This window comes from Cibotium barometz, chromosome 51 (assembly GCF_041138505.1).
Source record: "Cibotium barometz isolate CiBa-2024 chromosome 51, ASM4113850v1, whole genome shotgun sequence".
NCBI lineage: Eukaryota > Viridiplantae > Streptophyta > Polypodiopsida > Cyatheales > Cibotiaceae > Cibotium > Cibotium barometz.
In genome coordinates this window covers 24815418-24839846 of record NC_141096.1, presented here as the reverse complement: position 1 = coordinate 24839846, position 24429 = coordinate 24815418, and the positions used below count along the sequence as shown (strand labels likewise).

Sequence of the window (24429 nt, the reverse complement as noted above, 5' to 3'; positions counted from 1 at the left end):
ACAAGAGACTAATCCGTCGATTTTTCCAAAAACCGGACTCGGAAAAACTTCTCTTACCCGAAAAGCACGGGCGATTTCACCAGGATAACTTTTTACTCTAACGTAGTCAAGATCTTTACTGATCAAGCTGATGGAAGAAACTTGCACTTGGATCATTGGGATCAACGCTTTTTTCCCCATCAAAGAGGCACAGCCGTTGATTCCTATCCATAGAACAATTACTATCCGGCATTTATTTTATCTATTGTAATAACAGAAATTGAGTCTCGATTTACGGATCCATCAGTCCAGCCTAACCCCATCCAGTCCCATGGGTTAGCCAACCGCCCAACCACTGTAGTGATGGGATCCAATTAGGAATTTGGTTAGGTTTTGTCCCGGGTACCAAGGAAAAGAGTTCCCAGGCCCCCTAGCCAGATATTCATGCAAAAATAAAAATAGTCACACCACTTACACAGCCAATATGAAATTGCCTTTTTCATAGATTCAATCAGTTTTAAAACAATCCTTTAATGAAACCATAGTATCACTGATCACAATCTTCCAAATTATCCGGTTGATGCTTAATTTTCCATCATTCCTTCACATCAGAGTATCTATGGCATCATTGGCAACTAGAACGCTCACCACCTGTCCACTCAAGGGCCTTTTCAATAGTTCCTAGCCCATAATACTCGGCAATATAATCATTTATAAAAATCCAGTTAAGATCAGCAAGATCAACCAACAGATCTATAAAAAGAGCCATGGACTCATCCATTGAAGACGAGCAAAACACCATATTAGTGAATTTGGGAATTTTCTAATTCCCATTTTTGAGTACTTAAAAAAGGGGACATGGATAACATGTTTGTAAGTTTCTCAAAACCCTATCATATGACCTATCGTTGGAAAGCGCTTGAAAAATGGAATCTAAAGAGCTATAAAGCGCTCATTTTGGATTAGTCGTGTTCAAGTTATGGTTAATCCAAACTTTTGACCACGTGTCCCAAACTTGTGGGAAATTCCCATATTCCCCAATATGGTGTTGCAAGGTCAATCAACCAGATCCATGCCCGATTTCAGAAAAACAACTCTTACTCCTTGTTCCAATATCTTCCTCGACGCACGCGTGGGTATCCTGGGCGACCCAGAGCTCGAGCACCGTATGGTCAGCACCCTCTAGGATCCTTCGCAGGCCCACCTAGCGCTTCACTCATAGGCCGCTTCCTTGGCCCCTCATCCACCGTACCGGAAGCTCACCATTTTAATCGCACCGAGGCTGGTCAAGACCTCGGCCGACCTTGCTACGCGAGACGTCCTCCATTGACTCTCTATCAGCAGTTGCAACTTTAGCAGTTAGGTTTCCATGACCTTAATCACAAGACGGTCAAAATGCTTCCCCAGCATTCTTGACATAAAACAACCATTTACAAACAGTATTTACAAACAATTTCTATATAAACTCTCATTTTTCCACATTATCCCTCATCAATCCACATTACTTATTCCACATTCCATTTATATGTGTACTCATCCCATCACATCATTTTCCATCTCATCACTTCAGATTCCTTCACATCACATATCATATATTCACATCCATACATATATCCACATCCACATCCACATTCACATCCATACATCCACATCTACATGCTTACCTCCATTTTCACATCCTCATTTATACATCCACATCCCATATCCACATTCATACATACACATCCATATCCACATCCATACATCCACATCCACATGCATACATCCACTATCACATCTTCATTCATACATCCACATCCACATTCACATCCATACATCCACATCTACATGCTTACCTCCATTTTCACATCCTCATTTATACATCCACATCCCATATCCACATTCATACATACACATCCATATCCACATCCATACATCCACATCCACATGCATACATCCACTATCACGTCTTCATTCATACATCCACATCCACTTACATACATACATCCACATCCACATTCCCATTCACATCTATACATCCACATCTACATCCACACACATACATACATCCACATCCACATTCCACATTCACATCTATACATCCACATCCACATTTACATACATTCACATCCACATTCCCATTCACATCTATACATCCACATCTACATCCACATACATACATACATCCACATCCACATTCCACATTCACATCTATACAGCCACATCTACATCCACATTCACATCTATGCATATACATCTTCATGCATACATCCATTTTCACATTCATACATCCACACTCCCATCTCCACATCCACACATCCACATACATACATCCATTTCCACATTCCCATTCATATAATCCCATATGCCTTCACATCTAATCTTTACATCACATCCATTCTCGCCCTATCACAACCCATATACATCTTATCCTATCACATACACTTCTTACCTCATCCCATACACATCTTATCACATCTTAATTCATCTTATCACCTCCTAACTTATTTCATAAGCATCTTATCACCTCTTATCACATCTTATACACCTCTTATCACATCCTATCTCATCTCATATCTATTTATAGAATACAAGAGAATTCTTATATTTGATATAAGATTTCTTTACACATTTATTTATGCATAAATTCTATTTAAGGAGATTAATACTTTTGAAGTAAAAATCAATCTTTTATGCATAAATTCATTTTAAATGAAAATGACACTTTTGAATTAAATTTCAATCTTTTATGCATTTTCCTTTGCATAAATTCAATTTAGATGAGAATGACACTTTTGAATTAAAAATCAATCTTTATGCATCTTCTTATACATAAATTCAATTTGGTAGGAATTACACTTTTAGAATAAAAGAATTTCTCTTATGCATCTAAGTTATGCAAAAAATCAATTTATGATGAAAAATCACACTTTTAGTATAAAAAGAATATCTTTTATGCATACTTCTATGCATGAAATCCAAATATGATAAAAGTAACACTTTTATAATAAAATAATCAACTCTTATGCATACTTCTATGCATGAAATTCAATTGTGATAAAAGTAACACTTTTATAATAAAATAATCAATTCTTATGCATACTTCTATACATGAAATTCAATTGTGATAAAAGTAACACTTTTATAATAAAATAATCATCTTTTATGCATACCTCTATGCATGAAATTCAAATATGATAAAAGTAACACTTTTATAATAAAATAATCATCTTTTATGCATACCTCTATGCATGAAAATCAATTATGCATAATATAAAAATCAATTTCTCTATGATTACAATGAATATCTTCAATTAATCTAGGATGATAATTCCTAGAATATGGTAGGAAGTCCTCTTTTCATGCTTTGAATGAAATGATTTTATACGTAATTTTTATAAAAAAATTTCCATAGCTCCGCTGCTCTATGACTAATAAATCTCAATTTTTCTAAGGGATAAAGCTTATCATTAAGAAATAATTAGAATGATCCCTAATTGGATCAATAATCCATAATGGATTGAATCATCAATATTCATGAAATACATAAACTAAAAGCATAGAAAAAAAACCATTAATTTGGCCTCAAGCCTAGATTAATCTTGGATTAAGGAAAAGCTTTATGAAAAGCTTCATTTGGATTGAGAATGGATCATGAGTATGACCATTTCTTGAGTGAGAGAGAGAATTTACATAAAAACCATTTGAATTAAGCATAAATGGAAATTTATGTAATTCTTAACTATCATTAATCAATTAACTTCAATAGCATTCATCAAATTATGTAACTCTTCACTACCATTCATCAATTAACTTCAATAGCATTCAAAAACCATTCCAATTAAGCTTCTCAAGCTTGAGAGGGGTCGAGAAGAGAGAAGCATTGAGAAATTATAGAAAAGATCAAAATTCACCATTTACCTTACAAATTGCTTGATTCTTTGTTCACCATAGAGGCCCCCAACCAATCAATTGGTTTAGTATGTTGAAGGAGCCACCAATGGAGATTGAAGAAAGAGGGAAGCTCCAATTTCTTACAAATTGGAGAGAATTTTAGAGAATAGTAAATATTAGCATTATTTCAGCATAGTTCTAGAATAGTAAAATTCTCCTTCTCTTTTTTCAAAGGATTCATGTTCTATTTATAGGAGAGGGAGGCTCTAACCAAAGCTAACTGATTTCTAGAATTTTTCAATTTCAATTTGGTTGAATTTGGACTAGATTTGGACCTAGTTTGGTTACTTTTTGATTCGGTTTGGTTCCATTTTGATTTGGTTTGGTTCAAGAGAGATGAGAGATAAAAATATCACATTATTTTTTAGTTTAAAACTCATTCAAGCATGTGAAATATGCACCTCCTTTAAAGAACTCCCCTTCCTTACATATGTGTCAAAATGGAATGATTATACCCAAAACATCTCATATTTTTAATATTGCTCATAGTTTTTTACTAATAAACCTTGTACATTTTCAACTCTTCATCTTATGTGAGCATTTACTCATTTTTGGATACTCAAAATATCTCATATTTTTAATATTGCTCATAGTTCTTTACTAATAAACCTTGTACATTTTCAACTCTTCATCTTATGTGAAATATGCACCTCCTTTAAAGAACTCCCCTTCCTTACATATGTGTCAAAATGGAATCATTATACCCAAAATATCTCATATTTTTAATATTGCTCATATTTTCAACTCTTCATCTTATGTGAAATATGCACCTCCTTTAAAGAACTCCCCTTCCTTACATATGTGTCAAAATGGAATCATTATACCCAAAATATCTCATATTTTTAATATTGCTCATAGTTTTTTACTAATTTAAACCTTGTACATTTTCAACTCTTCCTCTTATGTGAGCATTTACTCATTTTTGGATACCCAAAATATCTCATATTTTTAATATTGCTCATAGTTTTTTACTAATAAACCTTGTACATTTTCAACTCTTCATCTTATGTGAGCATTTACTCATTTTTGGGTATCTTCTTTTACAAATTGGATTTATCTCCTCCCTACACATGGATTGATGCTATTGGCCCATAGGAACCTTAATTGGACCATAATCCAAAAATTTCTGAAAATCTAGACCCTTAGGCTAAGGTCCTTTATACCCATTTCCAATAAATTCTAATTGCACATTGGAAAGTTCTTTTTGAATTTCTGTTTCAGGGGAATTCATTTTAATAATATGAGAAATTTTTCTATCTAAAAATATTCAAAATCTGAATATTCTCTCTCTAGAATATTTTCTCTCTCTAGGTTAAAACAGTTAGAAACAAGGTCTTTATATTTCTGAAGAGGGATTGATTACAGGGGAAGATACTAGACATCAAAAAGGGGCTGGGATAGGAATCTTACATTCTACCCCACTTAAAAAACATGAGATGTCCTCATCTCGCAGGTGGAGTATGATCTCTTTCATCTTCTTCTTCTTCTTCTTCAATCACTTTCAACGTTACGCCTTGAAAGTGGACGGCCGATTTTTTTTCCCTGGTATTCTGCTGAAGTATGGATGACTTGAGAGTTGTCGGTTAAGCCCTTGGTTTTCAATTGCAGTATAGATCTGCCCTTTTTTTATCTTCTACTTCTTCTGAAATTGTGACTGCTCTGGCTGCTGCAGTCTGAGGTGGAATTCTTTCTCTTTGGTTGCCCCTGTTCTAGAAAGGAGTTCTGAGGTTACTCTGGATAGAGGCAGATGGTTGAGTTGGAGTTCTTCTGGGGTTACCCTGGCTTGGGCGAGACGGACCCTGATTAGACTGGTATGAAGGTATTGGTCTCTGAATTCGGGGTCCTAGACCTCCCTGTCCCCTTGACATGGCAGGAGTTGGGCAGTCTTTTAACTGATGACCAAAACCTTGGCATCCAAAACACCGGTTCTCACTTCTGATCTCATCGTTCTGAATCCTTAAAATAGGTGGTCCTCCTGAGAAAGTATTCTGGGGGAAGGGTCTTCCTTCACTTTGGAATCTTCCTGCATCTTGATTCTGAATCGGCCCTTGCTGCCTCTTTGGGGGTGGAAAGTTTGAAGTACTTTCCTGGGTTTGGAATCTTTTAAAGTTAGAGGGTGCAGGCTTTGGCGGGACCTTTACTACAAAGGCTTTGGCAAAATCCTTTGCCATTTTTACTGCTTCAGCCATGGACACTGGTTTGGCATTTTTGACCAGTGTGTCCAAGGGTTCGTTCATTGCCCGAATGAACCTGGCCATGAGCTGTTCTTCATCTAAAGGTGGTGAGTATTTGAGTAGAAGAGCAAAGGCCTGGTGATATTCTTCAATGGTTTTGTTCTCCTGCTTTAGCTCTAAAAATTCATTCATTTTGGTTTCCAAAAATCCAGGGGGACAAAATCTCTTTCTCAAATAGGTTTTTAGGTCGTTCCAGGATTGAGTATTTCTGTTCAGACGGTTGGTGTCACAGTGGTTCCTCCATGCTACCCTGGCTGTTTCCACTATTTTCAACCAGCCAAGAGCCATTTTATCAGCTCATTATAACCTGTGACGTCAAAATACTCCTCCATGGCTTCCACCCATTTCTCCACAGTCTCACCCAGGTTCTCCCCTTCTCCTTTGAAGGGTCCTGGCTGAGTCCTATGAAGAGCCTTGTGAACATCAGGGTCAAGTTCGTCATCTTCAGAGACAGGGTCTGGTTGCTGACGGCTACGGTTTCCTCGTCTCATGATTCTGTCAAAAATTTATATATTAGAGAGAGAATAGTTATAAAATCAGAAAGGAGGTTCTTATTTCTGAATACCTCAAAAACTGGGAAGAATTCTTACATTATACCCCATTTGAAAAGTGCGAGATGTCCTCATCTCGCCAAGTAGAGGACAACTCTTTTTCTTAAGATCTAATTTATTCTAGGGTTCCTTATATTCTGGTCAACCCAACAGAATACGGGGATAATTATCCCTTAAATAGAACTCATCATTAAATAACAATTCATTCAGATCATATCATTCATATCTTTAACACGATAATGGTCCATTAGATCGAAAAATTTCTTTCTGAACATTCCTCCACGGGAATTTCAGTCAAGTAAGTCCTCAATTTGTCATCCCTTAACTTGATCTACCGGTCAAGTGTTAACAGTAACAATTTGACAGCACAACCCACTAATCTCATAGTGATTTGCTGAAATCATTATCATCATTCTATGAATATCATCACAGGAACTCATCCCATTCATCCTCATTGTGGTTTCGTTCAGGTTATTATATTTCAACTAAATTTCAAAAATCATCATTTTTCAATCAGAATTTTCAATCAGAATCCAAATCAATTCATCAATTCTCAAACAGAATTAAAAATCATATCAACCACATTTGAAATCATCATCTGGATAGCATTAACGCTTATAATTTCAAGTCTTAGATTTACTCGTATATACTGTCAGTAAAGAGTTGCAGTTATACTCTCGGTATATACAGGTAGTCACGGTCCTTGGAATTATAAGGTAAATACCATCATGTCTAGGCCTCAAGCAAGTCAGGGATTCTATATAATTGCGGTACTTCCATCTGAAGACCCAATTACCAAATTACGAATTTCAGTTTGAATATCAAATTGTATGAATTATATCACACAATTACAACCTTTTTGTGCTTCTTGATGATAAATTTTTGACATCTTTGGCTTCTCAGTTGATCTTTATTAGTCAACCTGGCTCTGATACCAACTGTAAGATCCCTGTTCCCACCGAGCAACAGATTCGGGGTACTAGCAGCGGAAGTAGCACTTCTCGCGTGGAACAGGGGTCCCACATTCGGAGCCTCGTCCACGGATATCCGGACAAGAGACTAATCCGTCGATTTTTCCAAAAACCGGACTCGGAAAAACTTCTCTTACCCGAAAAGCACAGGCGATTCCACCAGGATAACTTTTTACTCTGACGTAGTCAAGACCTTTACTAACCAAGCTGATCCGACTATACCTATAAAGATACTCGGTCAGATCAAGGAAGAAACTTGCACTTGGATCATTGGGATCAACGCTTTTTTCCCCATCAAAGAGGCACAGCCGTTGATTCCTATCCATAGAACAATTACTATCCGAGATTTATTTTATCTATCGTAATAACAAAAATTGAGTCTCGATTTACGGATCCATCAGTCCAGCCTAACCCCATCCAGTCCCATGGGTTAGCCAACCGCCCAACCACTGTAGTGATGGGATCCAATTAGGAATTTGGTTAGGTTTTGTCCTAGGTACCAAGGAAAAGAGTTCCCAGGCCCCCTAGCCGGATATTCATGCAAAAATAAAACTAGCCACAGCACTTACACACCCAATATGAAATTGCCTTTTTCATAGATTCAATCAGTTTTAAAACAATCCTTTAATGAAACCATAGTATCACTGATCACAATCTTCCAAATTATCCGGTTGATTCTTAATTTCCCATCATTCCTTCATCAGAGTATCTATGGCATCATTGGCAACTAGAACGCTCACCACCTGTCAAGTCATCAGGGGCCTTTTCAATAGTTCCTAGCCCATAATACTCGGCAATATAATCACTTATAAAAATCCAGATGGACTCTCATTGAAGATCAACAAGATCAACCAACAGATCCATAAAAATAGCCATGGACTCATCGATTGAAGACCAGCAAGGTCAATCAACCAGATCCATGCTCGGTTTCAGAAAAACAACTCTTACTCCTTGTTCCAATATCTTCCTCAACGCACACGTGGGTATCCTGGGCGACCCAGAGCCCGAGCACCGTATAGTCAGCACCCTCTAGGATCCTTCGCAGGTGACCTAGCGCTTCACTCATAGGCCGCTTCCTTGGCCCCTCATCCACCGTACCGGAAGCTCACCATTTTAATCGCACCGAGGCTGGTCAACCTCGGCCGACCTTGCTACGCGAGACGTCCTCCATTGACTCTCCGTCAGCAGTTGCATCTTTATCAGTTAGGTTTCCACGACCTTAATCACAAGATGGTCAAAATGCTTCCCCAGCATTCTTGACATAAAACAGCCATTTACAAACAGTATTTACAAACAATTTACAAATACAGTTTCTATATAAACTCTCATTTTTCCACATTATCCCTCATCAATCCACATTACTTATTCCACATTCCATTTATATGTGTACTCATCCCATCACATCATTTTCCATCTCATCACTTCAGATTCCTTCACATCACATATCATCCATATATTCACATCCATACATATATCCACATCCACATCCACATCCACATTCACATCCATACATCCACATCTACATGCTTACCTCCATTTTCACATCCTCATTTATACATCCACATCCCATATCCACATTCATACATACACATCCATATCCACATCCATACATCCACATCCACATGCATACATCCACTATCACGTCTTCATTCATACATCCACATCCACTTACATACATACATCCACATCCACATTCCCATTCACATCTATACATCCACATCTACATCCACACACATACATACATCCACATCCACATTCCACATTCACATCTATACATCCACATTCACATACATTCACATCCACATTCCCATTCACATCTATACATCCACATCTACATCCACATACATACATACATCCACATCCACATTCCACATTCACATCTATACAGCCACATCTACATCCACATTCACATTCACATCTATACAGCCACATTCATATCTATACATCTACATCCACATTCACATCTATACAGCCACATGTACATCCACATTTACATCTATGCATATACATCTTCATGCATACATCCATTTTCACATTCATACATCCACTTTCCCATCTCCACATCCACATACATACATCCATTTCCACATTCCCATTCATATAACCCCATATGCCTTCACATCTAATCTTTTACATCACATCCATTCTCGCCCTATCACAACCCATATACATCTTATCCTATCACAACCCATATACATCTTATCCTATCACATACACTTCTTACCTCATCCCATACACATCTTATCACATCTTAATTCATCTTATCACCTCCTAACTTATTTCATAAGCATCTTATCACCTCTTATCACATCTTATACACCTCTTATCACATCCTATCTCATCTCATATCTATTTATAGAATACAAGAGAATTCTTATATTTGATATAAGATTTTTTTACATATTTATTTATGCATAAATTCTATTTAAGGAGATTAATACTTTTAAAGTAAAAATCAATCTTTTATGTGCATAAATTCATTTTAAATGAAAATGACACTTTTGAATTAAATTTCAATCTTTTATGCATTTTCCTATGCATAAATTCAATTTAGATGAGAATGACACTATTGAATTAAAAATCAATCTTTATGCATCTTCTTATACATAAATTCAATTTGGTAGGAATTACACTTTTAGAATAAAAGAATTTCTCTTATGCATCTAAGTTATGCAAAAAATCCATTTATGATGAAAAATCACACTTTTAGTATAAAAAGAATATCTTTTATGCATACTTCTATGCATGAAATCCAAATATGATAAAAGTAACACTTTTATAATAAAATAATCAACTCTTATGCATACTTCTATGCATGAAATTCAATTGTGATAAAAGTAACACTTTTATAATAAAATAATCAATTCTTATGCATACTTCTATGCATGAAATTCAATTGTGATAAAAGTAACACTTTTATAATAAAATAATCATCTTTTATGCATACCTCTATGCATGAAATTCAAATATGATAAAAGTAACACTTTTATAATAAAATAATCATCTTTTATGCATACCTCTATGCATGAAAATCAATTATGCATAATATAAAAATCAATTTCTCTATGATGACAATGAATATCTTCAATTAATCTAGGATGATAATTCCTAGAATATGGTAGGAAGTCCTCTTTTCATGCTTTGAATGAAATTATTTTATGCGTAATTTTTATAAAAATTTTGCCATAGCTCCGCTGCTATGACGGATAAATCTCAATTTTTCTAAGGGATAAAGCTTATCATTAAGAAATAATTAGAATGATCCCTAATTGGATCAATAATCCATAATGGATTGAATCATCAATATTCATGAAATACATAAACTAAAAGCATAGAAAAAAAACCATTAATTTGGTCTCAAGCCTAGATTAATCTTGGATTAAGGAAAAGCTTTATGAAAAGCTTCATTTGGATTGAGAATGGGTCATGAGTATGACCATTTCTTGAGTGAGAGAGAGAATTTACATAAAAACCATTTGAATTAAGCATAAATGGAAATTTATGTAATTCTTAACTATCATTAATCAATTAACTTCAATAGCATTCATCAAATTATGTAACTCTTCACTACCATTCATCAATTAACTTCAATAGCATTCAAAAACCATTCCAATTAAGCTTCTCAAGCTTGAGAGGGGTCGAGAAGAGAGAAGCATTGAGAAGAGAGAAGCTTGAGAGGGGTTGAGAAGAGAGAAGCATTGAGAAATTATAGAAAAGATCAAAATTCACCATTTACCTTACAAATTGCTTGATTCTTTGTTCACGGTAGAGGCCCCCAACCAATCAATCGGTTTAGTATGTTGAAGGAGCCACCAATGGAGATTGAAGAAAGAGGGAAGCTCCAATTTCTTACAAATTGGAGAGAATTTTAGAGAATAGTAAATATTAGCATTATTTCAGCATAGTTCTAGAATAGTAAAATTCTCCTTCTCTTTTTTCAAAGGATTCATGTTCTATTTATAGGAGAGGGAGGCTCTAACCAAAGCTAACTGATTTCTAGAATTTTCCAATTTCAGTTTGGTTGAATTTGGACTAGATTTGGACCTAGTTTGGTTACTTTTTGATTCGGTTTGGTTCCATTTTGATTTGGTCTGGTTCAAGAGAGATGAGAGATAAAAATATCACATTATTTTTTAGTTTAAAACTCATTCAAGCATGTGAAATATGCACCTCCTTTAAAGAACTCCCCTTCCTTACATATGTGTCAAAATGGAATGATTATACCCAAAATATCTCATATTTTTAATATTACTCATAGTTTTTTACTAATAAACCTTGTACATTTTCAACTCTTCATCTTATGTGAGCATTTACTCATTTTTGGATACTCAAAATATCTCATATTTTTAATATTGCTCATAGTTCTTTACTAATAAACCTTGTACATTTTCAACTCTTCATCTTATGTGAAATATGCACCTCCTTTAAAGAACTCCCCTTCCTTACATATGTGTCAAAATGGAATCATTATACCCAAAATATCTCATATTTTTAATATTGTTCATAGTTTTTTACTAATAAACCTTGTACATTTTCAACTCTTCATCTTATGTGAGCATTTACTCATTTTTGGATACCCAAAATATCTCATATTGTTAATATTGCTCATAGTTTTTTACTAATAAACCTTGTACATTTTCAACTCTTCATCTTATGTGAGCATTTACTCATTTTTGGGTATCTTCTTTTACAAATTGGATTTATCTCCTCCCTACACATGGATTGATGCTATTGGCCCATAGGAACCTTAATTGGACCATAATCCAAAAATTTCTGAAAATCTAGACCCTTAGGCTAAGGTCCTTTATACCCATTTCCAATAAATTCTAATTGCACATTGGAAAGTTCTTTTTGAATTTCTGTTTCAGGGGAATTCATTTTAATAATATGAGAAATTTTTCTATCTAAAAATATTCAAAATCTGAATATTCTCTCTCTAGAATATTTTCTCTCTCTAGGTTAAAACAGTTAGAAACAAGGTCTTTATATTTCTGAAGAGGGATTGATTACAGGGGAAGATACTAGACATCAAAAAGGGGCTGGGAGAGGAATCTTACAAAAATAGGGACCCTTAGGCTAAAGTCTTTTGTGCACATTATAATTTATTTCTAATGCACCTTAGGAATTTCTGTTTTAACTTCTATTTTGGGAGAATTTATTTTAATAAGAAGGGATATTTTTCCATCCAAAGATATCTAAAAACTGAATTATCTCTCTCTAGAATATTTTCTCTCTCTAGGCCAAAACAGGTAGAAACAAGATCTTTTATTATTCTGAAAAGGGAATTGATTACAGGGGAAGAAACTAGACATCTTGAGGGGCTGGGGAGGAATCTTACACACATGGTCTATCTAGTCCACATGGCAATCCAGTAGCTCGCCACATGGACTAGCATAACCACATGAGCATGCCACGTGTGATTCCCGAGTTCATGCAGCATTACACGTGGCACTGCCACGTGGATTAAATAGTCCACGACATGGATTGTTTAGTCCACATGGCATCACCACGTAGACTCTATAGTCTATGTGGCAAACCACGTGGCCACACCACGTGTGGACTAAAGAGTCCACGTGGACTGTTTAGTCCACGTGGCTCACCCACGTGTAATGCCCAAGCGTAGACATTACACGTGGCCTTGCCAAGTGTAATTCCCGTGTTCCGGCATTACACATGGCAAGTCCACATGGCCATGTCGCGTGTAATGCCCACACATGGGCATTACATGCCGCATGCGTGGCACATGACAAAGGCCACACAGGCCACGTGATAGGCCAGCCATGTGGCCATGCAACATGGGCCACGTGATAGGCCACACAGGCCACGTGATAGGCCAATCGTGTGGCCATGCAACATGGGCCACGCAGGCCATGTTGCGTGACCACGTGGTTGGCTATGTAACGGCTTAATAGCTGTTGCACAACCAATGTTGAGGGCTCACAAAAGATCCCTCAAGAGCCTCAAAAGCCCTGCTCTCTCTATCTCTCTCTCTCTCGCTCAATAGCCCCGCTCTCTCTCTCTATCTCTCTCTCTCTCGCTCAATAGCCCTGCTCTATCTATCTCTCTCTCTCTCTCTCTCGCTCAATAGCCCCGCTCTCTCTCTCTCGCTCGAAAGCCCTCCTCTCTCTCTCTCTCTCTCTCTCTCTCCCTCTCTCGCTCAACAACCTCAAAATCCCGGCTCTCTCTCTCTCTCTCTCTCTCTCTCAACCACTCAACCACTCAACAGGTGTCCTCCCTCTCGCTCAACCACTCAACAGGCGTCCTCCCTCTCACTCTCAACCCCTCAACAGCTACTCTCTCTCTCTCTCTCTCTCTCTCTCTCTCTCTCTCTCTCTCTCTCTCTCTCTCTCTCTCCCACAAAGAGCTGAGCTCTCTCTCGTCCACACAGAGATGAGCTCTCTCTCTCTCTCTCTCTCTCTCTCTCTCTCTCTCTCTCTCTCTCTCTCTCTCTCTCTCTCTCTCTCTCTCTCTCTCTCTCTCTCCCACAAAGAGCCGAGCTCTCTCTCTTCCACAAAGAGACCGCGAGCTCTCTCTCTCCCACCACAAAGAGTCATCCTTTCTCTCTTAACAAGAACGCCTCAACGGTTGGAAGCGGTCTCAACAACGGTTGGAACGCCCTCAAGCGATAGTGGTCCTCACTTGCTCTCAATACCGAAGGAAGAGTTCTCAATCATCAAACTTCTCCAGGTAAACTTCATATGGATAGCATAACAATTTCTAAAATTTTAAAGAGAGTGAATCACATGTAATTAGAATAAAAAATTAATGAAGTTTAAATATTAATTTAAGATAATTACATCACATCTTAATGACAAAAGACTAATTTGAGAACTATTCATGGTAATGTAGATGCGTATTCAAGACAAAATGCCTCCATGCACTCGTTTGGAATCAAAAGGGTTCACCAATCACAAGATGAGATCATTCTCTCACAAGATGTGGGCATATCATAGGTGGCCACATCAAGCGAGGTGACAAACACCTCACAATTGCAGTTGACTATGGAAGTTGGTTCTTCAATGGCCACCGACAATTGTGTGGCCACCAATAGTGCCACGATTGTAGAAGAAGAGAAGTCTATGAAAGAGATTTTCGGCCAAGTGGTTGTGATTAACACATCTCTATAAATTGGGTGAAGGCTATTTTCTTGGGATTGAAGTGATCAAAGACTATGCAAGAACATGGTTAGTGCAACGCCAATATGCATCGGATATGTTGGAAAAATATGGGATGACAGGATGTAAGCCAATGAGTACACCTTTGGAGCAGAACGTGAAGCTGCGGGCTGATTTTGGTGAAGAGTTGGATGATCCATCTATGTATAGAAAGATGGTTGGCAGCCTTATTTACATGACTATCACACGACCGGATCTAAGTTATGCTGTGGGGGCTAGTAAGCCAATTTATGCAAAGCCCCAGAAAACCTCATCTGGATGAGTGAGACGCATTATGCGCACTATGTAAAGACCACTGCACATTATGGTCTTCTTTATGAGCATGGTAAAGGCTTGGATGTACATGGCTACACAGACGTGGATTGGGCATGTAGCTCGTATGATGACAGGAGGTCCACTAGTGGTTATGCCTTTACATTTGGAAGTGCAGTGGTGAGTTGGAGCAATAAGAAGCAACCTACTGTTGCTTTATCTCGTCGTACAGAGACGGAATACAGGGGTGCAGCCATAGCTGCATGTTAAGGAGTATGGTTAAAGAGTCTCTTGGCTGATTTGGGTGAGCCTATTGATGGCAAGGTTGTCATTCATTGTGATAACATGAGAAGCATACAGTTGGCTAGGAATCCGGTCTTTCATGCGCGGACCAAACTTATAGAGGTCCACTATCATTTTGTCAGAGAGAAAGTGTTGGATGGTACAGTGGATTTGCAGTATGTGAAGATTGAAGAGCAGGTGGCCCCGACATCTTTACAAAGCCACTTAGCAAGGAGAAGTTTGATGAGCTTGAGGGGGAGTGTTGAGAGCTTTGATAGCCCAAGCTCATCTACATCTTCATCTATTGTAGTACATCATGAGCTTGAGAGGGGATGTTGAGATTCAAGCTCGATGTCAGCTTGTGCTAGTTGCACTATGTGCTGACATGTTAGGTAGTAGCATGTATGAGACATAAAGGACCATGTCCAGCTGGACATAGTTGTGTGGACAGTAGCTAGGGTTAGTTGTGTGTGGACACAACACAAGTAGTGTGTTGTAGCTTTTGGGATTATGGCTTTATACATTCTATGAGATGGGACATGGCTTCCTTCTATGACTAGGGTTTGACTAATACATTAGGGTTTGCTCCTCTGTGTGTGTGCCCTCTCCTTCTACCTGTTTTTCATCAAGTAGCATGTCATCAACATATAGAACGATGACCAAAAATGTGTCCTTACTCCTCTTCACATAATAGAGGGTACTCTCTGTTGGACTGTTGTTTGCAAAAATCATTTGCAACAACCAAGTATGCATGAATCTTCTCATACCATGCTCTAGGAGCTTGCTTAAGGCCATAAAGAGCCTTTTTCAACCTGCATACTTGACTCTTCTCCTTTCACATCAAAACCAGGAGGCTGCGATACATAAACCTCCTCATATAAATCACCATTCAAGAATGCAGTCATCGTAATGTCCAACTTATTTACATTCCACCCATGATGTGCTGCTAAAGCAATGAGACACCTAATGGTAGTCATACGAGATGTGGGTGCAAAGGTCTCATCTCTAAAAATTTCTGAAAATGTAGACCCTTAGGCTAAGGTCCCTTATACACATTTTCAATTAATTCCAAATGCACTTTGGAAAGTTCATTTTGAACTTCTGTTTTAGGGGAATCCATTTTAGACACAGGGAGGATTTTTATATCCAAAGATATCTCAATTTTAGATTATCTCTCTCTAGATATTTTCTCTCTCTAAGCCAAAACATGGTAAAACAAGATCTTTCTTCTATTTCTTCAGAGGGGAATAATTTCAAGAATAGAAGGGGAGGTTCTTATACCTTTACACCTCAAAAGTTGGAGGGAGGAATCTTACACATTTTACAATGTCCGGCCGCCCACTTACAATTGGAGGCCCAAACTAGCTTCCTAGCTCTATGTACATCTTATTCCTATGACCGGCATTACACAAGCCATAAGCTCGGTCCTCCCATATCTCTTTTATTAATTAGCGCTTTGTGTGGTTACAAAAAGATAAGTTATAGGAAGCGTGGCCACGCTTGAAAAATAATGTTAACCGGAGCGGCTAACAATCAAAGACATTGCTAGTTTCTATCTTAGCATGTATTGTTTCAAAGGAGCTATCACTCCATGAAGTTTCTTTGGAGCTACAAAAATATTAAAAAAAACTAAACTGCACCACTTATGATCGCATACATTCACAGTATCCCCAATCTAGCTCTCGAAAGTAGTTTTGAAAGATTTTTTCTTATTCTGGGTAATCTTCTTTTGTTTTTGTATTAAAGATTTCAATGTGATGGTATGTTAGTATTGGTGTTATGTTTTAAGAAACTTGCCACTTATTATAATCTTGTGTATTAACTTTCTACAACAGAAGTCTCTAGCTAAAAAAGGTAAAAAGTCACTCTTTTCAAGAGGAATAACACTACCCACAAACCTTCTTGTACGCCTTGAAAGATCTCGAGAAGAGAAAGCAAAATGCCTTTCAAGAAATGTTGCTCTAATAGAAGGAGATGAACTGAAGAAAACAATAACTAATCCAACAAAAAGAAGAAGAGGTTGAGAAATGTTGAGATCAAGTTCTGAATAAACTCAAGAATGTTTATAGGGGTTTTGTAAATTATGGAGCTTATGATGTTACCAATTCTAATCTTTTTTTATTACTTGTCAAATAATTTACATATTTATGTATAGTGGCAAAATTTGTTCCAGTAAAGTCCATTAAAAAAAGTCTCTTTCATTCATGAAATTTATAAAATAATCTGTTATTTGAGAAAACTAGATATTTCTTGAAGTTGTGCATCTATGCCATTTGAAAATCAAGTTGTTTTTACATTCTCTTCCATAATCTATGCATTTTAGGATAAGGATATTTTAAAGTGAAATCATTGTTAAATTAAGTTTTATTTATAGGTTATGTCTAACTAATTAATGACTTTTTATTTTTTGCAAAAAAGGATACATATTTAGTGCATGCTTTTTGCTTGCTCATATGCTATACTACACATTAAGAAATGAATTAGACATGCCACCCCCCATATGTTTTACTCCACTTCAAAAAACAAATTATTTCATAAGAAATTTTAAATTCCCTTATAATTTCTCATGAAAATAGAACATGATTACTTACTTTTTGTACTAAACATGTATAGAATGAGATTTAAGGTTTTTCTAATGTTTAGAGCACCACCTAGTGTGATATCATAGGGTTCACTAATTATAATGGAAAGCTGACAATTTAGAAAATGACATTGTCCATAGATTGAAGAACTTTTTAGAGTACCAGGGGTTATACGATGATTCAATGATTTCAAAAATTAAAAAATCTAATTATTTTATGAGGAAAATAAGAAAATAAAAAATCTATTCTAGAAGTCCCAAATTTGGACACGAGGCCTTTTTGTGGGGTTCTTTGAGGGAATATTATTTTAACCAATAACTGTTAGCATACTAGTATGTACGCTTTTATAGAATCATGAGGTGCAAGGTTATAATATTGATTCAACCATATAGAATGCATATGCTAGTATGCATGTTCCAATGTAAATACTAGTATACAAATCTTTTTGCATACACTGTCACAAAAAAAGGACCCACACACTTAGAACTTCAACTTGTTAAGATTTTTCAAAGTAGTAGGATTATATTTTCTCTAACTTTGTATCAAAGCAAATGGCCCCCTATTTTTCTAAAGCTCGACTAAAACCTTCAAAGTGAAGGGTTTAGTGGGAGCAACAATGTGTTCCGCCAAAGAGAAATTTTAAATCTCTTTCATTAACACTATTAGCAATTTTTTATTTTAACTTCTTTGCCTTTTTCTCTCCTAACCCTTTTGATAAATCGGCTTAGCTTAAAATCCATTCCCTGCTCTTCGCACTAGCCTTGGGAGATATTGGGGCTCTTAGAGCTTTTTGCATTGAAAACATTCAAAGACAAATTCATAACAAAGTGGACAAATAAGGTTAGCCCACCTTGTAACTGTAACTTTTGCCTTATTTTTTTGAAAATGACAAAATGACCTAGTGTGGATCTCTCATTTATCTCCAGCCCATATTGATTCAAAGTAGCATATAGTGGGCAAAAGCCTTTGCCTATGCCATCATACATGTGCATACACTATATATGTTATTTTAGTACTAGGCATCACTTGATTGTGCTTGTGTATTGGACCCATGTGTGTTGATGGGGTTTCTTATGTAGAAATATATGTGAAGTGACTAGCACTCCAATTAAATGTAAAGCACATGCATTGGTACTTTGTGGCCTTGTAAAAAATATTTGATTTAGTGCATCAAAGAGCTCACTCCGATTAAATGTAAAGCATATGCATTGGTACTTTGTGGCCTTGTAAAAAATATTTGATTTAGTGCATCAAAAATATGTTATTTTAGTACTAGTTTCAATGAAGTCATCACTTGATTGTGTTTGTGTATAGGACCCATGCGTGTTGATGAGGTTTCTTTTGTAGCAATATACGTGAAGTGACTACACTCTAATTAAGTGTAAAGCATATGCATTGGTACTTTGTGGCCTTGTAAAAAATATTTTAGTGCATCAAAGAGATCAAGCCTCATGTGTAGAATTTGGCATGTGTATGCAAATTGTATATGAACTCTCTCTCTCTCTCTCTCTCTCTCTCTCTCTCTCTCTCTCTCTCTCTCTCTCTCTCTCTCTCTCTCTCTCTCTCTCTCTCTCTCTCTCTCCAAATGTGGTAGATTGGTTAGCTTATGGCGTTGTTATTCAACACGTCTTACGTTCGAATCCCACTCCTCTCGGATAGATCATATCTGGTCTCTTGGGATTGTTCGTAAGAAAAGCTTCTTTCTTTCTCTCTTTCTCTAGTCTCTTGTTCTAACAAAATTGACAACACCATCGCCTTATAATAACACACTCTTAGGTCTTGAGCATTCTAAATTTTTTAGTCCTTGAGCATTTCTAATAGATTTCAAGGTTATTTTACAAGAAAAAATCTAGTATTGGCGCTTATTTATGCAATTTTGAAATTTTTTAGTCCTTGAGCATTTCTAATAGATTTTAAGGTTAATACAAGAAAAAGTCTAGTATTGGCGCTTATTTATGCAAGATAACAACAAAATTGGAGAGATGATATGCATAGTGTGGGTAGATCACTTCTAGGCTACAGTCCTAATCTAAGGTAAAGATAAAGGGTGAACTCCAACCACGAGGAGGCATAGCCATGGGGCAATTATATGGACGTAGTTGTGAACAATGGAGAGGGTGGTGTGGGGTACTAGTGTAGGAGATAAAGGAGTCATGGAGAGGGTGGTGTGGAGTACTAGCGTAGGAGATAAAGGAGTCATGGGTGAGCTTTAACATGGAGAGAGGTACAACAGATGACCATGGCTACACCATGGGGGAGTTCACATGGAGAGAGTGGTATAAGAGATGGCCATGGCTGCACCACCAGCTAGAAGTAGTGTAAGCATGAAGGAAAGGTTTGCAAGAGGGGAAGCTGAAGGTATATTTGGAGTGGATGGTGAAGAGGACGTGGAAGGTGAAGAAGGAGTGGAGGACGTGGGCGTAGAGCTTGGCGTGCTAGGCGTCGTTGGGGTGGAAGACGCCGCCCCGCTCACCGCCACACTCACCTTCATGCCCCCTTGGCAATGCCCCGCCGTTCCACAGATGAAGTAGTACGTCTGTGCCTTGTCGAGCGTGACGATGGTGCTCCCACTTGTAGCAGAGGATATGGCGTTTGCTGTGCTGCAGCTCTTATAGTCCGCCTCGCTCACCTGCACCACCGAGTGTAGCCCGGCCGAATAGGTGAATTCTGCATTAACATGTGGGCGGCATAGATTAGTTAGCTGACTAGCGCAGATGATAGATTACTAAACGTTAACGATCAAACCTTTTATTAATCATCTGCAAGTTGCCCTACTGCAGTCAATATTGAACTACATAATGATCAAAGATTAGCTAGCGTAATCAAATCATCGATCATTAACCTTTGATTAATCATTTGCAAGTCGCTCTGCTGCAGTTATTATTGAACTACCTAATGATCAAAGATTAGCTAGCGTAAATCATAGGATATTAACGGTTGATGATCAAGCCGTGGCTTTGATTAGTCATTTGCAGGTCGTAATTAATAATTAGGGTTATCATAATGATGTAATTATGAAACTTACGAAGCGTATCTCCTGTCTTGAACGTGTACTGAGAAGGCCAAGTTGTGTAGTCGATTCCAGTGCTCCAGCCAGAGGAGCCGCCGACAGTGTATTGTGTAGCAAGCACAGGAATGCTGGCGAGGGACAGGAATGCAGCGAGGCGAAGAAAGAGAGAGGAGAAAGGGAACGGGCTAATGATGCTGTGGGAAGCCATGGCGAAGCGTGATTAACGAGTGGCAAAGGCGGGTGCAGGAGGCGCCGCGAGGGGTGGATAAGTAAGGGTGGCACTGCTGTGTGCAGAGGTATGTTGAGCTCTCTGCAGAAGCGGTTCGGAGAAGGGTGGGCTGGCGCTGTCTTAAATGGAGAGGACAGCACAGAACATGGTGGCATGGTGCCCACCTCACTGCATTGAAAAGCCCACGTCAATGGAGTGACCAGAAAGCAAGCTTTTCAGGACTTTTCTTTCTGGTAAGCAGCCACTCTCAAACCCACCAGACATGAGAGACTTCCTTCTCGTGATTTTTCCTTTGTTTTTTTTGGGGGTGATTATTGATGATAATGAGGCCAAACTACCCCCACTAGTTGCTTTAGCTGGTATAACAACATCGTGGATGGCACCTTATATCAACTGACTTTAGCACACCTATCACTCCTATATGGTTCCCTTATTATGTTTTTTTTTTTGGCAGTGTCATCATCATACACCAAGATAACAACAAAGCAACCACCTCAAACTTGTCAGGAGGCAGGAATGACTCGCATGGCAACCCCAACACGCACTCCAACAAGAGATTCTATGCATGCTAGAGAAGTTAGAACTTAGCACCCCATTCAGGTTGGCTAGATGTTTGGTCAAGTTTGTTGGTGTGTGATGGATGGATGGAGAGAGAGAGAGAGAGAGAGAGAGAGAGAGAGAGAGAGAGAGTTGTACAGGGGCATGGCATGAGGAAGATTGAGAGTGCCATCCCACCAACTCCTCTCCTACACTATTTGTTGAAAAGTTGAATGAAATTTTAATGGTGCCTAATCTCGAGTTCCACCAAGGCTTCAGTTAAGTCCATTCCCTTGCCAAAAATGTCTTGGCTCAATATTATACTCTTAATAATGGAACATAGCACCCCTCCATAACTTAAAAGTTATAATACTTTGAGGATGCTTCAGTACACACTAAAAAATTAGTACAAATTGTTGCCCCTAGAATGCTAACCAACATGGAGTAGCAACAAGTAAGAAGCCCACCCATCTTTAGACCTTTGGGCAAAGAGCCTTGCCACAAAACTAAAAACCACGACCCATGTCTCTACCATAGGCATCCTACAAAAAAAATTGCCCACTCATCACATCCATTTGTTTAAAGACTCTAAAAACAAGTACTCTCTTTTTGGTGGAAAATGGGCAAGACCTACCCACCCTCTTTTTTACATCACACTAGCACGTCCCACCACCAACGGTTAGCGAATAGAACTTGAACCAATGCCCTCAAATTGGGAATTCCAAGGCCTTACCAACTCAACTACGCCACTGGGGACGCAAGTGCTTAAATTTTAAAACGGCTTGAAAAACAAATTTAAAAACTTCACTATCACTGTGTATCAATACATGTGAATTGCTTCTAAATGCATCTGAAGGATACTTCACAAAATTAGTCCTTACTTTTAAAGGTAATATCCTAGACTCCCTTAAGAGGATGGTGCAAATTGAGGTTACCTAAGAGAGGACTTGACACTTGATTTGCTTCTATAAATGCATTTGAAGTGGATACATTATAATTGCTCCTTTTTTTAAATTCAAAGATGCGTAACCTTTTTCTTAAGTAGTTTAAGAGAGGCCAATCAAGAAGGGCCCTTCTATGGGGGTGAGCTCACATAATGAGTCTAAAGTTAAGCTACATGTGTCAATATTAGAAACAATATTGAGACTATCTCAAGATTATACACTACAATAATGAGGGCTTTTTGGATGCTTTAATAATGACTTTTATGATATAATCAGAATTTCATTAGTCAATACAAGGAGAAATTCTAAGGTTGTTAAAAAAATATCAAAATCTAAAGACAAACAAAGAGTTTATTTATAATGTATTAATGTACCTTCCCAACAAGTAGAGATAAAGAAAAAGTTTGCCAAGGTAAAATGGTCCAAACGTCATGATGATATTTTGGTTTGGACATTCTACTTTACATGGTATAGCTTTTGAATACTATAAATTTTGATCTTTTAAATCAAACATGACTTCCTTTTCATAAAGCTATGTCTTTTGTGAGTACATGTCTTTGAATATATGGTATGCATGTACGTTCTTTGGTGGGTTAATGCTTACATATGTAGGCAGTTAAATTGGGTTAGTCATTACATGTATAGGTGGTTAAATTGGGTTAGTCGTTATATGTACAAGTGTTTAAATTGGGTTTATCTAAAATCTTTTCTTGATTTCTCTTACTTATTTCTTCTTTTTTTTCAAACCTTATTAGTAGCATGGTCATGAAGAAGCATACTAGAAAAAAAGCACCATCACATGGTCATTGAGGGTGCTTAAATAAATTAATTAAACATATGCCTATGCTTGTTTTATATAGAAAAGGCAAATTTAGGTGATATTGCATTTATACATCATTTATACAATGCACACAACTTGGATAATTTTCATAGGGCTACATGTTTACATAAACAATAAGATTCAAGAACACCATCTCAACCATTTTGACTAGATTAAATCTTCAAGATTTCTCCTACGTATGTCGTATTTTTCAAAACTTACAAGTAGCATGATTATGAAGCATACATTTTAAAAAAAAATCACCATCGCATGGTCATTCACACATAGGCATTCATTGAGGGTGCTCAAATTCAATAATTAAGCATATATATGCTTATGCTTTATATAGAAAGGTAAACCTAGGTGATATTGCATTTATACAATGCACAAAACTTGAAATTGTTCATAGGGTTGCATAAGTAATAAGATTTATTCAAAAATACCATGGTAACCATTGTGACTAGATTAAAATTTCAAAAAGTTAATGATTCACATTCTTATGATCAAGGTAGTCTTTATCTATGGATTCTCTAGGCAAGGCCCTAGGTGGAGTGTAGCACAATAAAAAGCTACATGATAGAGTGAAAACCTAAGGAAGTGTTGTATCTTGTGCATAAAAAACCCAAGTTTCACGATTTGAGGACTAGGAGAAGCTCAATGACGCACAAATGAAGCAATGCTAGCTCATGGGATTAAAGAGAAAAACTTTACCCAACCTCATCATAGTCTCATATATCTTGGGAAATAAGTATATTATTGATAAATTCAATCTTGTGTTTATATCAATAAAATATTCAATCATGTGTCTTAAAATACTATGACAAGAATGACATCTTAGGATTTATCACAACACAAACCTATAATTTGCAAAAAGAAACTAAAAGTTTGCAAAAAGGGAGTGTCTACTTAAACAAGTTTGCTAATTTAATA

General features: G+C 37.2%; 1 protein-coding gene across 1 annotated transcript; it reads right to left on the bottom strand.

Annotated features, from left to right (window-relative positions):
* Positions 1–19824: 19824 nt before the first annotated feature.
* Positions 19825–22316, bottom strand: LOC147609456 (mavicyanin-like). The gene is made up of 2 exons (XM_086787754.1): positions 20985–22316; positions 19825–20626 (listed from the first exon to the last, which is right to left on the bottom strand). The coding sequence occupies exons 1-2, from the start codon at positions 21175–21177 to the stop codon at positions 20220–20222; spliced, it is 600 nt and encodes a 199-aa protein (XP_086643880.1). The 5' UTR covers positions 21178–22316; the 3' UTR covers positions 19825–20219.
* Positions 22317–24429: the final 2113 nt, after the last annotated feature.

Coding starts and splice junctions, on each gene's coding strand:
- LOC147609456 (XM_086787754.1), bottom strand. CDS start 21,177: ATGGCTTCCCACAGCATCATTAGCCCGTTCCCTTTCTCCTCTCTCTTT. Junction 20,627..20,984: donor CAAGACAGGAGATACGCTTC/GTAAGTTTCATA, acceptor ATGTTAATGCAG/AATTCACCTATTCGGCCGGG.